The sequence below is a fragment of the Dreissena polymorpha genome, chromosome 1, assembly GCF_020536995.1.
Source record: "Dreissena polymorpha isolate Duluth1 chromosome 1, UMN_Dpol_1.0, whole genome shotgun sequence".
Lineage (NCBI taxonomy): Eukaryota > Metazoa > Mollusca > Bivalvia > Myida > Dreissenidae > Dreissena > Dreissena polymorpha.
In genome coordinates this window covers 108,164,386-108,179,919 of record NC_068355.1, presented here as the reverse complement: position 1 = coordinate 108,179,919, position 15,534 = coordinate 108,164,386, and the positions used below count along the sequence as shown (strand labels likewise).

At 36.9% G+C, this 15,534-nt stretch overlaps 1 protein-coding gene across 3 annotated transcripts in view; it reads right to left on the bottom strand.

Moving 5' to 3' along the window:
- Nucleotides 1-5,349: 5,349 nt before the first annotated feature.
- LOC127843712 (uncharacterized) overlaps nucleotides 5,350-15,534 on the bottom strand; it is a 29,878-nt gene continuing 19,693 nt past the window's right edge. For 2 of the 3 annotated variants that reach the window (XM_052373467.1, XM_052373474.1), the window contains exons 3-4: nucleotides 9,718-9,930; nucleotides 7,428-7,661 (exon numbers count right to left, since the gene is read on the bottom strand). In XM_052373467.1, coding sequence (XP_052229427.1) covers nucleotides 7,576-7,661; nucleotides 9,718-9,930 — 299 coding nt within the window. In that variant the 3' untranslated portion in view covers nucleotides 7,428-7,575. Of the gene's footprint in view, nucleotides 7,662-9,717; nucleotides 9,931-15,534 lie in introns of all 3 variants that reach the window. The other variant, XM_052373458.1, reaches the window with a different exon arrangement.

The following is a 15,534-nucleotide window of genomic DNA, read 5'->3' as shown; positions in this document are numbered from 1 at the left end:
TGGTGTCTTTGGGGAACGCTCCGACGACCATCCGATCGCTTGGCGGACACCATATCCATTAAAGCACTGCAACCGTATAATTTTTTTAATCACAAGTTTGAAATAAGTAAACGCCATTCAAATTTATAAAAGCGTGTCTTAACGTACAGATTAAGATGTAAAAGAGATAACTTAGACTTAATAACAACACCATGTCCCTTTTTAGACGTTCTGAAGTATAGAAAATATGATGAAAATTTTATAATGAGAATCAGTTAATATAAAATTAATGCTATCGATAAAGCCGATACTTTGTCATTGTTTGCATTCATTCCGATTTAAAATTTTAATTATAAAGTACTACATATACTAAGTTTCACGTCTATATTAAGTTACAGCCCCTGTTCTATTGCAACACGTACGCTTTTCATGCGTGTAACTTGATAGACGACAGCAACACTTTCGCGCTTTTATTGAAAAACGCGTTTTTACATGGCGTACATGATAATGGGTTATTGTTTCGCACAGCTTACTCACCATAAGATTTCAATTGCTCATCATTTGCTTTTAACTTTTCATAAGTAAATATTGTTTACAGTAAAAAAAAAAGTGTCATGGTCATGTCCAACAATGTCTTTAACATACTGTATTGATTTTAATACCGTTTTGATATAACGTGAATGGTAAAACTGTTATAAATTGTTAATCTATCTGCTGTAAACGCTTACTTCATTGAGCGACTTCAATAAAAAATAACGTTTTCAAGAATATTGTATTAAAAACGAACGCGCCTTAAGGATTTAATTGCTCACCATTCGCTAGTAACGTTTTCATAAGAAACTTGTGTTAGCATCAAAATGTGTAATTATGATGAATTGTAAAGTATACTCTTCCGGTCTGCAAACTTTTTCTCTGCGAACTCTTTCTAGGCGCGAATGCGGCAGTTATCAGATTTATACTACCTAACAAAACTGGCTTGCAAAACGTGGATTAACCTCAGTTTTTCGCTAGCGAACAAATAAAAATACAATTGCACGATTGTATACACAGACATGAAATCTTAATAAGGCGTGGTATGTTTTATTTTAATTTGCAAACATTTCGCAACAATAACATTTATAAAACCGATGGAAAAAACAAATCCATCGGATTGAGATGACATGTTATTGTGCAAAGAAGCCATTTGATATCCCAACGTTTTCATTTCTGAAGTGTAATGGAAAAAAATTTTGCACGGAAAAAAATCGAGTCTAATATGCAGTGGGGAGCATACGCGTGCAGTTCCTGGACTATTTTGATGCCAGTTTGTTAAAATTATACACAAAATCGCCACAAGACCGACTTAATGACCATATAGCATAGGTCCACCTGAAAATACCAAATGCCCAACATCCAGCGCGAAAATCGAGTACGATATCCTACCGTGTTTACGATCATTAGACTGAAAAAAGGTCGTTACATAAGATAGTGGTCCCGAGCAGTATCGCAAAGAGCGCAGTAAATGCGCGGATGGGATAAATGATTTATTGTGGCGCCCCGACAACACAAACGCCTTAATCCCTGAGTATCTCCAAAGTAGATAATTATTTTTTGCTTTTTTATCTCTTCCTACCACTTTTAAAGACACGACCAAATAAAAATTCAATCTGAATGCCGGGTTATATGTCGGATATCTTAAATGATCTATGGTTCGTGAGGAAAAACATACTCGCGAGGGAAAATTGGTTAAGGGTCATGGCCGAAATCACGTCGTACGTACCATACCCGATTTTCTTTATAGGGGGTCACGACTTCGTCATTTGGGTCGGATTTAAATTTATGAATTCTTACAATAAATTAAATAAGATGAATAATTAATGCTATTTACTTTTATTTGTAAATACAAGACGGTTTCATCGTCTATTTCTATAAGTACCTACATACTGTATTACCAATAGGAATGTTAGCAGTAAAGGGAAAATATTTATAACGAAGACTATGAATAAAAAAATAAGAAAAACGACGATGACGAAAAGAAGATGATGAATAGAAGTGACAAAACAACACACACTAATTAAGATAAAAACGATGATGGAAACGAAAAACAATGATTTAAAACTAACAACAGTATACTCACCTTCATGCTTATACGATATAGCAATGTTATCCATATGAGAGCAGCAGTGTAAATTTCATTGTGTTCACCCATAAACAATTCAACACTTATATTAAAGACAATGTAGACACTTTAATAAGACCGTATTGTGTTTCAAATTTTTATTGCAAGCCAATATTTGAGGACAATTGTGTCTTATCGCCCGTATGTTTGAACGCTTCTTTTTAACACCGGCTCTTCAGCTTTAAACGCTGTGAGGCGATTGTAATAAAACAATGAAATAGCATATAAAATATGATTGCAAAGCGATAGCTTAGTTCTCGTCCGTTACAATAGGCACCCGACATATTTAATTAAAGACTTATCTCTGCTTTGATGTAGGTCATATGATTAATTACGCGTTATGCGCTGTAATTGAAAAGCAAAAACAAAACTTAATATTTGAATCTGTATCGTAACTAAAGAATGATTGTTATAATAACAATCAAGCGATTCGGTCAAAGCCCAGATCCAACATGGTGCACACAACAGTGAACTCGTAGACATTAGCATGTTAGTGTGTTAGCTCTGGTTCGCTCCCCATTCGGTACATGCATTTGGTGAGTTATTACCTGATCGGAAGGTGTTTCTTCACATGATTTCCGGCCATCCCACAATACGAGACCAAAGGAAATATTTGCAAATTAATTACATCGCAGAAATGAATAAACATTTGGTAGTGGATTATCTACAGAAGACGTTTTCTTATGTTAATGGCATTTGTATATTTTAAGAATAAGGAATTAAAATAAATACTGTTAATGAAATAACGAAAGCGCACGTGACGCTCAAATTGACGCTCAAATATGAACTCCTTACTGGTGACTGGTGAAAAACGGTCAATGGACGCTGTTTTTAGTTGTTCGCTTGCAAACAACTGAGGTTAATACACGTTTTGCAAGCCAGTTTTCGTTTCGTTTCGTTTCGTGTATTAATACTCTCAGCACATTTGGTATCATGTGAACAAGAGGTATAAAGATGAGTTACAAAATAACTCAAGTATAAGTCAAGCTGTATGGGTAAGGTAACACATACAATAGTATTCTACAACACAGTTACTAGGATGATATAAACAAACAGCATAGTACTCGATCAAATCCGGATAATATTTGTATATAAATACAAAAACAAATGCAGCAAGAACATAAGGGTGCAACGACATTCGGTATATTATAAACAGTATATATGTTAAAAGCATAAAATTAAGCTAAATTATTTATAAACAATATTAACCAGGAGTATTTTATAAATAATCATCTAAAATAGTATTTATAAATTTTACTAAATTACTAAATTACACAATTTGATCTGTTTCATTCATGATTCTTTAAAAAAAGTATTGCGTTTTTGGTATTATGTCTAATGTATGGGAGTAATTGCTTACGCTGGATTGCAAAGAAAGGACAGTTCAAAATGTAATGGAATTTGATAGAGACCCAACACGCGATAACTGCCGCATCCGCGCCGAGAAAGAATTGTATCATGCATGCCAGAGGTTATGTACTACCCCTATATTTATTTACACATAGACGCATAATGTGAATATCGTATTAAACGGAATATGTTTAAACGGAGCGTATATGTAAAAAAACAAAACAATTTATGAATTATATGTGTCGCGGAAGAGATTGTTTAGGAATGATTCAAACATTCCACTTTTTGCTGTGTCTTAATCACGTGGTATTTTTGCGCAGCACAGGTCATTCAAAATCTGAGGTTATAAACAGATATGTGAAATTAAAACTACTGCTGATCAACAAGTAAAGTTGGATATCGATAGTTGAAGACACTACCACGCGTCTGTTGCGTAACCTCGTTTATAGTGCTTGCTAGTACAGCGGGGTTAAATTGAATATGTGTGGGAAACGTTCTTTTGTCTTCAACAGGTAGCGGCGATGTCTCTTGTATTATTAATTGCACGGGTGATAACAACAAAATATTAAAAGGTTAAGTTTGTTTATTTTCAAAGTTCTCAATTTATTAAAAGTTGCACGTGTGTTCACTAATAACTACAAGCACACCATAGACAACGACAAACATGCTATATAATCGCTAAAGCCGAGTATAAAAGACAACTAGATATAACAAGAAATTTCTTTAAAAAAGATATCGGGCGTAAATGCTGATTTTGAAATAAAGTTTGAAAATTTCGTTTCTAAACAATTAGATTGAAGATAAAAGTTTAACTTTTTTTCACATATTAGTCGCATATTCACCGCATGCTATGTGTTATTATAGTCAAACCACACATTAGTGTTAGTAGATACAAATTATTCTACGGGAGTTCACATCAAATGTGGCTTTTTTATGAGTTTAGTTCTTCACCATCGAAATATATAGTATTTTAATATTTGATTAGTATGCATATCTTTCGAAACATTCAAATCACACTTTCATAGCCGCGTCATGCGAAAATGGGTCTTATGGCGTTTCGGCTTGCGAAGATCAAGCCCAGCCTGTGCATTTGCACAGTTTGGTCAGGGGCGATGCTGTTCGCTGCAAAATCACTCATTGCGTTATGGTCTTATTATTATCTCCTGACCAGACTGAGAGATGCGCAGGCTGGGTGGGCTATAGCTATGATGGGCGGATATGGCATTAGACCCATTTTCACATGACGCGGGTTTGAAAAATCTGATTTTGTAAATGGCTCATTTTAGCACAATGCTTTTCGATATAAAATTGAATTAAAAATAGCAAATATAGCAAACTGGCGAATTCGGGTATCCTTTTAAGGCGATCCGGAACGTTTTCCAGACTTTGACCGAGTAAGGCAACTGTGGCTAGATAATGCAAAGATTTCCCTCTTATCATGACCCTAAACTATTTCGGTGGTGTTTGTTTTCTCATCTTAAAAGCAAAACTGTTTTTATCGATAGTCAATTATGTCTTCCCCTGACGATTTAGTGACCGATTACAGACCATGAAAGTCTGCGAGATGGACTTTAACGCGAAATTGTTACTGGGCCACAATTTGTGTCGAAGTGTCGTTTGAACATGCAGACAGTAGGCCGGAATTCCTTACAATGAACAGTGTTACATCCTTTACGCTGTGCACAGACACAGTGAAGTAGCCAAAGCTCAGAGAATTTCTCTCGAATAAGCCTATGAAATATTCGAATGTATTTTTTATTAATTGGTTCTCATTATATCATGTTCATTATATTTTATATGCTTTCAAAAAACGTGTTTTGTCTGGAGCGTTAAACAATAGAAATATAACTTCTGAGCACATGTATTTTGGCGCTTTGGTTTTAAAACTGCTTCGACCTTTATTATTGACAAAACATATGTGCAAAATCAACAACGTGCATTACATATTGATAGTAAAGTGTTTCTTTAACAGTAGAAAAATTTCGTCGTGTTACATGTTACATATTTCCAACACAATATGAATATTTCTTTTTGAATTGATGAACCACATTATTCACATTTGCAAAAAGAAAACAGAATTATGAGAAACAAAGTGTATTCATTCTCATTTCAAATACACTTAATCTGCCAAAACACAAATTCTTCTTATTATTTTTTTAGATCTCTTGTGAAACAAGCATGACTTTACATGTACATACACATATTATACAATAAATAATAAACCTTTGACCAATACAAAACGTTATTTGAAATATTCCGAATGAAGCTCCAGAGGCTTATACGGTCCAGTACAGTCGATCATGGAATGGAACTGCATACAAGTAGTGAGCACCTTTGAGTAGAAATCAGTGTTTCCTCGTGCTTGGTAGATCTCAAGAAGGCGTCTGTATGGACCCAACTCCCTCGGCGCGATGTAGTTAGCAAACACGAGCCTCTCCTCTGCCTGCTTGTACAATCCATAATGGGCAAGCCAGTGTCCTTCATGTTCCAGAACAGTGGCGTTTGTGCCAATAGGGATCTTACTAGCACGATCCAGCAAGGCTTGTTCCGCGTGGGGTTCGAAGGTTCGCCGCATCACCTTTGAACTTTGCGTGCGGAACACTTCTACGAAGCCCCCGAGATGCTCGAATTCGCGATCTTCTTCAAGGACGAAGTAGTTGTATTCAGTACGGATAATTAACTTTTTGTAAAGATAAGGGGTGTTGTAGATTGAAATGAAGTCCGAAATGTGTCCAAATGATTTAAGTCTTCTGGCGTTATTGTTATGAGTTAATGGCCTAGTTTGTAGACTTAAAGTATCAGTATAAACAGGTACTGTTGACTTTTCATCAAATTCAAGGAACTCATATTTATTCATAGCAACTAATGGAACATCTTTGTGAACGATTGAATATCCACCTGTCATGTAAATTGGTCGATCGATGAAAATCCCATTTACATCATTTTGGCGACCAATGAAATTCAAGCAACTATTTACCTCGGCCGATCCTATAATTCCTCCATATGTCCATTTTGATTGCTCAGCAGAGTTCATGCAATAAAATTGTGTCAAATGACTAGATGCAAAAAGAAAAACAAGAACATTAACAATAGAATATAAAGGCACATGTAGATTTTGATTAACACACAATTGGTTTAACGTTTTGAACACTGAAATTATTGCACCTGCTAAATATACATACATAAATATTACGCCGTCATGTACAAAACGCATTTCTTTGTGACTGATGCAACTATAAACAATAAATATACAAACAAATATAATAAGGCTCCAAAAGTGAGACAAAAAGTCGGAAAGTACAAACTTCGCAAAAAGCGTGTAGTTCGTATAGTTTAAATAACATTCAAATATAACATGTAAAACTAACATGCAAAGTACAACCCTAGATAATGGTTCCATTTTTAATAAAGCATCTATGTAAAACCAAGATGGCGATGAACCAAAAACAACCGACGCTTTATTCGAGAAAACATTAAATCTTAGCCATTGAACTGGAGTTATGAACCATGAAGCATAATAGAGATAATCAAAATAACCTCCAAGAAAACTACCAAGCGAGATTCCTAAGAAATAATGTCTAAATTCATACGCCATTGGCCGTACGTTTCTTCTTTCGGCCATGCATCTTAAAAACATGACTGCTGTTAACAACATTGGCACAATTATCATATCAATACGAACATAAATACACGCGCCTAGAACAAAGCCTTGGGTTAATTCATGTACAGGTTTATAATAATTAGAGACAATTCGATGTTTTTGATTTATTTTTGTTCTTTCTCGATTACATTTTCGAGGCGCCTTTCTGTCCATGGAATTTGCATTTAAATCAATGACGCCATTCAAAGAACCCACTTTCGAACTATTAACGTGTGTTTCAAGCGTTTGGTCTTGTCTGCAAATACATTCAAATGAAGAAAATATATTATTTTCGATAACGTCAGTGTCGGAGTCTTTCAGACAGTTCGCGAGTGTCTCAAGAGACATAAACAAGAACGTGGAAAGAAAAGTATTAATAAAACTGTGTGTGCCGAAAACATTGAGTGTTGTCGATGAGGCAACAAAGATGGCCGCCATCATTCCGTGATCACGTGATCGTGCGACTACATTTACAAATCTCATCAGCGTCATTGGCAGGAACGATGTGACTACAGCGTGAAGAATTTTGATTGTCTGAAAAATCAAAATTGATGTCATAAGCATTCTCATTTAAATCGAATCCTAAATGACACTAGGCCTAAGAGCCCCAAAGTATTACGTATAGAACAACTTTTCTGGAAATCAATTAGACCTTGCTTGCATGATTTAAACAAGAGCACCGCCTTGCGGATGCAGACCGCTCATCTATTTTCCTTTTGAAGGTGAAGGGACTCTCATTTTCAATCACAAAGGAGGGAGGGTGGAGTGAAGAGGGGTGTATAGTGTGGGGATGTGGAATTTATAACATTATCTTCCAAAAATGCGAAAAAAAAAATGAAAAAAAAATATAAAAAATCGGGGAGTGGAGGGGGGGGTGGGGGGTGGGGGGGATTGGGGGGGGGGGGGGAATTCTTTGGTGCGATGGTTGGACGGTATTTCAAACATAAAATAATAAAAATAAATATTTGTGTTTTTTAACCGTTTCAAAAAAAATGGGGGGGGGGGTGGGGTGGGGGGGGGGGGGGGTATAGTGTGAGGGTGTGGTGGTAATTTGTGAGATGATCTTTATAAAAAAAATGGAGGGGGGGGGGATTCGGGTGGGGGGAGGGGGGGTGGGGGGGGGATTCTTGGGTGCGATGGTTGGACGGTATTTCAAACATAAAATAATACAAATAAATATTTGTGTTTTTTTAACCGTTTCAAAAATAAAATTTGGGGGGGGGGGTGCGTGGGGGGGGGGGGGTATAGTGTGAGGGTGTGGTGGTCATTTGTGAGATGATCTTAAAAAAAAATAGGGGGGGAGGGGGGGAGGGGGGAGGGCACGGGGGATGGTTTGGGTGGAGTCTATTATGGTATGTCAGGTAAGAGTAGTTTTGTCAAAGTATCAATCAAATCTAATCATAAATAAAGAAGTGATGGCAATTTTAGCAAAATTTAATAATTTAACCTTGAAAGTCAAGGTCATTCAAAGGTAAAGGTAAAATTAAAGGTCAAGGTAAAATTCAACTTGCCAGGTACAGTAACCTCATGATAGCATGAAAGTATTTGAAGTTTGAAAGCAATAGCTTTGATACTTAAGAAGTAAAGTGGATTGAAACACAAAATTTAACCATATATTCAAAGTTAATAAAGTAAAAAAAGGGCCATAATTCCATAAAAAAATGACAACTAGAGTTATGCAACTTGTCCTTTTACTGTACCCTCATGATAGTTTGCGAGTGTTCCAAGTATGAAAGCAATATCTATGATACTTTATGGGTAAAGTGGACCAAAACACAAAACTTAACTAAATTTTCAATTTTCTAAGTATAAAGGGCCCATAATTCCGTCCAAATGCCAGCCAGAGTTACATAACTTTGCCTGCACAGTCCCCTTATGATAGTTAGTAAGTGTTGCAAGTATGAAAGCAATCGATTTGATACTTAAGGAATAAAATGGACCTAAACACTTACTTAAGTATAAAAAGGGCACATAATTCTGTCAAAATGCACGCCAGAGTTATCTAACTTTGCCTGCCCAGTCCCCTCATGATAGTAAGTAAGTGTACCAAGTTTGAATGCAATAGCATTGATACTTTCTGAGAAAAGTGGACCTAAACGCAAAACTTAACCAAAATTTTCAATTTTCTAAGTATAAAAAGGGCACATAATTCTGTCAAAATGCACGCCAGAGTTATCTAACTTTGCCTGCCCAGTCCCCTCATGATAGTAAGTAAGTGTACCAAGTTTGAATGCAATAGCATTGATACTTTCTGAGAAAAGTGGACCTAAACGCAAAACTTAACCGGACGCCGACGCCGACGCCAAGGTGATGACAATAGCTCATATTTTAAAAAAAAATAGATGAGCTAAAAATGAAAATAATAGGCTGCGAACTAAAAGTGAATTTAATGTGTATTCAATTTTAAGTATTTGAACATAATATGTAGTATGTTAGCTACTCATAGCCAATAGTCGATATGGTTGGACGTGCACTGCATACTCGACAATTTTAAATAGTCTGTATTACGTTTCCTTGATCTTTGATCAGTAAGCCAACAGGCCTTAATGGAAACGTTATTTTTCCAATACTATTACTATATTACACTCACCAGAAAAGGGGAGGCCTTCAATCCCAGCAAAATCACAGAGCTTCAGGAACATAGCAAGCATTTTCGGCAACATAAATGAGCGTAGACTGTACATCCTATTGCGGAGCTGCAGCGTTTGGAATTCGGAGTTGCTAGTATTCGTGACGTCATTTCGCGGAAACGGAAGGTACTCGTAGGCACGGAACCCGTAGCCGTAGGCCTCGGTGTGAGCAACTGAAATGGAATATGAAAGTATTCTGTCAATCGTATTAATGAGGAGAAACGTTCCTGAAGAAATAATGCTTCTACGGCTAAGGCCGGGTTTCCATGTCTCCGCGTCCGCGTTCCGTATCCGTGTGTCCGTGTCCGCGAAAAAAACGAACTGGTAGAAATCTTTTGGAGCTATTCCATGTATCCGCTGTTCCGCGTCCGCATTTTTCGTCCGCGTATTGCGTCCGTGAAAAATCGCTCGGTGAGCGATTTTTCACGGACGCGGACTCAGTACACGGACGGCAGTCAACATGAAAGGTCGACTTTCAAGCATAGATATTAGTGAAACAATAATACATTTAGTAAGGGATCACCCTGAAATATGCAACCAACGTATGAAAGAATACAAAGACAAAGACATTACATCAAACATCTGGAAAAGCATAGCCAACGAAATGTCAATTGATGGCGTTACCGGTAAGTGAGAATAGCAATATGCGAGTATTATCGTCTGCATATTGTACACTCTATGTTCGCTTTTCAAGAGACACAGTATTTATTTCACGTTTGGAATGAGCTTTTTACACGGAAAGGCCAAAATAATAAGCGGATGCATGGAATAGATACTCCGTGTCCGTATACGGAACGCGGACACGGGACGCTACTACTACTGCTGCTGCTGCTGCTGCTGCTGCTGCTGCTACTGCTACTGCTACTGCTACTGCTACTGCTACTACTACTACTACTACTACAACTACAACTTCTACTACTACTTCTATTAATGCTACTGCTTCTGCTGCTGCTGCTACTACTACTGCTACTACTACTCATTCTACTACTGTTGCTACTACTGTTGCTACTGCTACTGTACTGCTACGGCTGGTACTTCTACTACTGCTGCTGCTGTTACAACTACAAACTACTACTAATTCTTCTACTACTACTAATCATAACAATAATAACAATAATACTTCTACAACTACTACTTTTACTACTACTTCTACCTACTACTACTTTTACTACTACTTCTATTGCTACTGCAACTGCTACTGCTTCTGCTGCTGCTACTGCTGCTGCTGCTGCTGTTACTGCGTATACTTATATTACTGTCGCTTTTATTGCTGCATTGCTGTTGCATCTATTGCTGCTTCTACTGCTGCTAATACTGCTGCAACTGCGGCTCCTACTACTGCTGCGACTGATACACCGCCACTATTACTACTTCTACTTTTTAGGCTACTGCTACTATTAATAAATAAATTAATTAAAAAGAGAGATAGCAATTCTTAAAAAAAGACGATCCTTTAGAAATGAATGTTAAGGCTTCATACTTCAGATGCTCGCACATACGTACACTCAAGCCAGAAGCATCCGTATGAGCCACTGAATGAGAATTGTAGCGTTTGTGATAAAGCCACACATTCTGCTCAGTGGAAATATTAACAAGCAAATTCATTGAATTGCTATCCCCCGACAATATGCTTCTGGACACAAATGTGCTATATTTGACAATCAGCTAAAAAGCATTTTTTTTATACAAAGGGCCATAACTCTGTTATTAACAGATTGTGTACAATGCCATTTGGCGTGCATCATCCTCTTATCCATATATATACTCATACCAAGTTTCAATGAAATCCACCAAAGCACTTCCAAGATATGGCTCCGGACACAAAAGTGCCGGCTAGGACGGACGGAAGGACGGAAAGACGGACGGACGGAAGGACGGACAACGCCAAAACAATATCCCTCCGCATATGGCGGGGGATAAAAACATGATCAGTAAAAAATAATCTTGCTTATTATCCGACAAAATTAGAAGCTATTAATAGAAAACTGTAGATAAGTTTGAAAAAAGTTTTACCGTAAAGGAGACCTTTTTACTAAAAATAAAATATTTAAAGCATGAAATAAGCTATTAAGTACATCGAACTTTCCCATTTTAACTTATTTGTTTGTATCAACAATGTACTTTACCAATAGGGCACAGGATTGTTGCATGTTTGAATTGAGAATAAATCAGTTACACAACACCAGGTTTAACACAGCATGATCGCACTAAAAGATACATGTTATGAAGTTATAATTTGTTAAGACCGTTTATGTAATTAGTTTACGATTTGTATTAATGCAGATATTTTCATATCGTATGATCGTTCAACCGAAAAGTCATGCATAACGAATCAATTCACTATAGAGTCAAAACTGAATGTGTGCATACCAAGAATGTGAGATTAAGAATTTGTTTTGATGTCGATGTAATTGATTTGCATTTCGATTTGCGTTTAGAAGTAATCACGTAATGTCATCAACATTTACGGCCGATGTATTAATTTCAAATCAATAGTTGCCTTGTTCAACAGACCATTGAACAAATGCACACGAAAATATTGCCGATCAAACTGAAGTGATCACGATGACGACGAACACCCCGATTATAAAATTTTACTTAACATTGCGACGACGTTGATGGCGATGATGACAACGATGGTGAAAAAATGATGTTGGTAATAATGATGATTATGGTGCAGATAATGATGGTGATAATGATGGCTGTGGGTTGAATTATGGTAAAAATTATACGAAAGCGGGGAGGATGAATTGAAAAATACAGCTTAATCTACAATTCGGATGGTTATTTCGTTAATGTGGTATAATATATTAAACAAGGGACAAAATTGTCACAAAACCAGGTTTTCATTGTGAAAAAAAATCTGATAAAGGGAGACAACTCAAACTGAACTTTTGAATGAACAACAAAATTAACCCCCTTTGTAAGTTTGTTTTGAAATAAATCTATTTTTAGTCGTGGCGACCTTGACATTGGAGATATTGACGTGATTCTTTCGTGCGACACACCGTCCCATGATGGTGAACAAATGTGCCAAATGATTTTAAAATCTCATAATGAATGACATAGTTATAGCCCAGACAAGCTCATTTATGGCTATTTTTTACCTTTGAACTCAAAGTGTGACCTTGACCTTGGAGATATTGACGTAATTTTTTCGCGCGACACACCGTCTAATGATGGTTAACAAATGTGCCAAATGATTTTAAAATCTCACAATGAACGACAAAGTTATGGCCCGGACAAGCTTGTTCCGCCCGCCCGCCAGCCCGCCAGCCAGCCAGCCAGCCAGCCAGCCAGCCCGCCCGCATTCGCCAATCTAATAACCAGTTTTTTCCTTCGGAAAACCTGGTTAAAAACGTGTACATTTGGTTCTAAAACTATATAAAACTCTGGTCTTAAATATTTGTAAATTATGAAAATTAAATCTCATTTTTAATGTTCCTCAGATTTTACATATTATTATTTAAATACCTATGTTTGTGAAGCACAATCACCCCTACTGCACTTCTTGAAGCCAAGCATTAGCGATTTGATTCATTTGAAAGTCGATGTTTTGCACACCAAAAATCTGCTGAATATATGAAAGCGTTTCGTTAAAAACTCAGGAAAACGATTGTTATTGAGAAAATTCTAAGTCTAAGGCCTGGAACGAAATTCACAATATTCTGTAAGCCATTTAGGACGACTTACATTCGAACAAGAGATGTGTTTGTCAGAAACACAATGCCCCCAATTGCGCCGCTTTGAAATAAAATTTCAATACATCATTTGGCAGGGTTTAGAAATTATCTCCCTTTTAAAGCTTATTACTTCCCTTGGATTGTATTTTTTCATCTTTTGACCTTGAAGGATGACCTTAACCTTTCACCACTAAAAATGTGCAGCTTCTTGAGATACACGGGCATGTCAAATATCAAGTTTCTATCTTCAATATTGCAAAAGTTATGGCCAATCTTAAAGTTTTCGGACGGACGGAGAGACAGACTGACGGAACGGTGGCATAAAATGAGCAGTATATATAAGCGTTTTGTAAAACATACGCATCTGAGTCCAAGGCATATAATTTCGCAAAAAATCAAAAAGACCGGAGCGAAACTCACACTTCATCTGTAAAAAAAATCGCTCAACATATATCCAGGGTACAGGATCACGTGACTTTCATGGGTTCCCAATTAAACGTAAATGGATCTAAACACGCCGGTAAAACAATTTTTCTTAAGAATTCCAACTGCATATACAAGACAGATTTTATGCTGCTTATGGCAATGGGAAAAACCTCAGCATAACTTCATTTCATAAGCATGTGTTCTTGTTCAACTCATTGATTGAAATGGGTCGACATCTGAGACGAATAGTTAAAACCCTAAAACATTGCTGTATAACATACTTCAGATGTATGAAAGCATAATGAAATAAAACCCCATTGTCGGAATCTCAAAGATCATACATATAAACAGCGGTCAGAGTACTAGGTATACTAAACAAAAACAAATTAAGCGAAAAACCAAGCAAAAGTCGACCCATTTCATAACAAAATGTTACGATATTGTACATGCCGTGTATGCGGATACCGGGTACTTAGATAACAGAGAACAAACAAAAGACACGCGCGGGAGGATAGTTCTTACGCTTTTTGTATTTATATTCTGTTCATTCGGTTTTCAGACACGGACAGTGTTTGTTCGATTAATGGTATAGCACTTATTATAGCGAAGAAGGAAATTCTCAGAAAAACCGCGCATTACATAAACAAGAGGGCCTAAAAAGCATTAAGTCGCTCACCTGAGATAACAAGATATTATTGGGACAAATCTTCTGACCAAGTATCACGAAGATCGGAAAATAAATGTGGCCTCTAGAGTGTTAACAAGGCTTTACTATAGCCATATAAGGAAAAATGCCCCGCCCCCTGGCAGCCATGTTTTTCAACCAACCGGCATCATTTTTGAACTCGTCCAAGGTATTATCAGGATGAATCTTCTAACCAAGTTTAATGAAGATCGGACAGTAAAAGTGGCCTCTAGAGTGTTATAAGATTTTTCTATAGTCATATATAGCCATATAAGGAAAAATGTCCCGCCCCTTGGCAGCCATGTTTTTCAAGCAAAGGTTACAATTTCTGAACTCATCCAAGATATCAGTGGAACAAATCTTCTGAGCAAGTTTCATGAAGATCGGAAAATAAATGTGCCCTCTAGAGTGTTGACAAGGTTTTACTATTATGATAGCCATATAAGGAAAAATGCCCCGCCCCCCTGGCAACGGACGACGGACAAAAGGCGATCACAAAAGCTCACCATGAGCACGTTGTGCTCAGGTGAGCTAAAAACACACGATAAAATTCCATCGATAATCAGCATAAATTGGATGATCAGTACATATTTCAACTAGAAATGGCGCGGCAGAGGCTGACGCGTATCCCCACGCCGCATGTTTGACACAGGGGCGCCCCAGAGTTTGTTATGGGGCCATGCATAGTTGAGATTGACCATATTTTATAAGAGATGTTTAGTAGTAAATTTGAAGTAATTCAATGTATAAATGAAGAATTTGATGTAAACTAACCTAAAAAATGAGTGAAAATCTATACCTTAATTTCTCCTCTTCATCCTGCTCTCCTTACAAATCTAATAACAAATCAACTTCACTGTAGTCAATTATGTACATGTCATCCTAATTGGAATGACTCATGAGATGGCATGCTCTCTTATAGCCAATCTTCTTGCTCCTGTTTTGGAAAAGTTATGTTTTGAGGTTAAATGGTTGACTGAAAA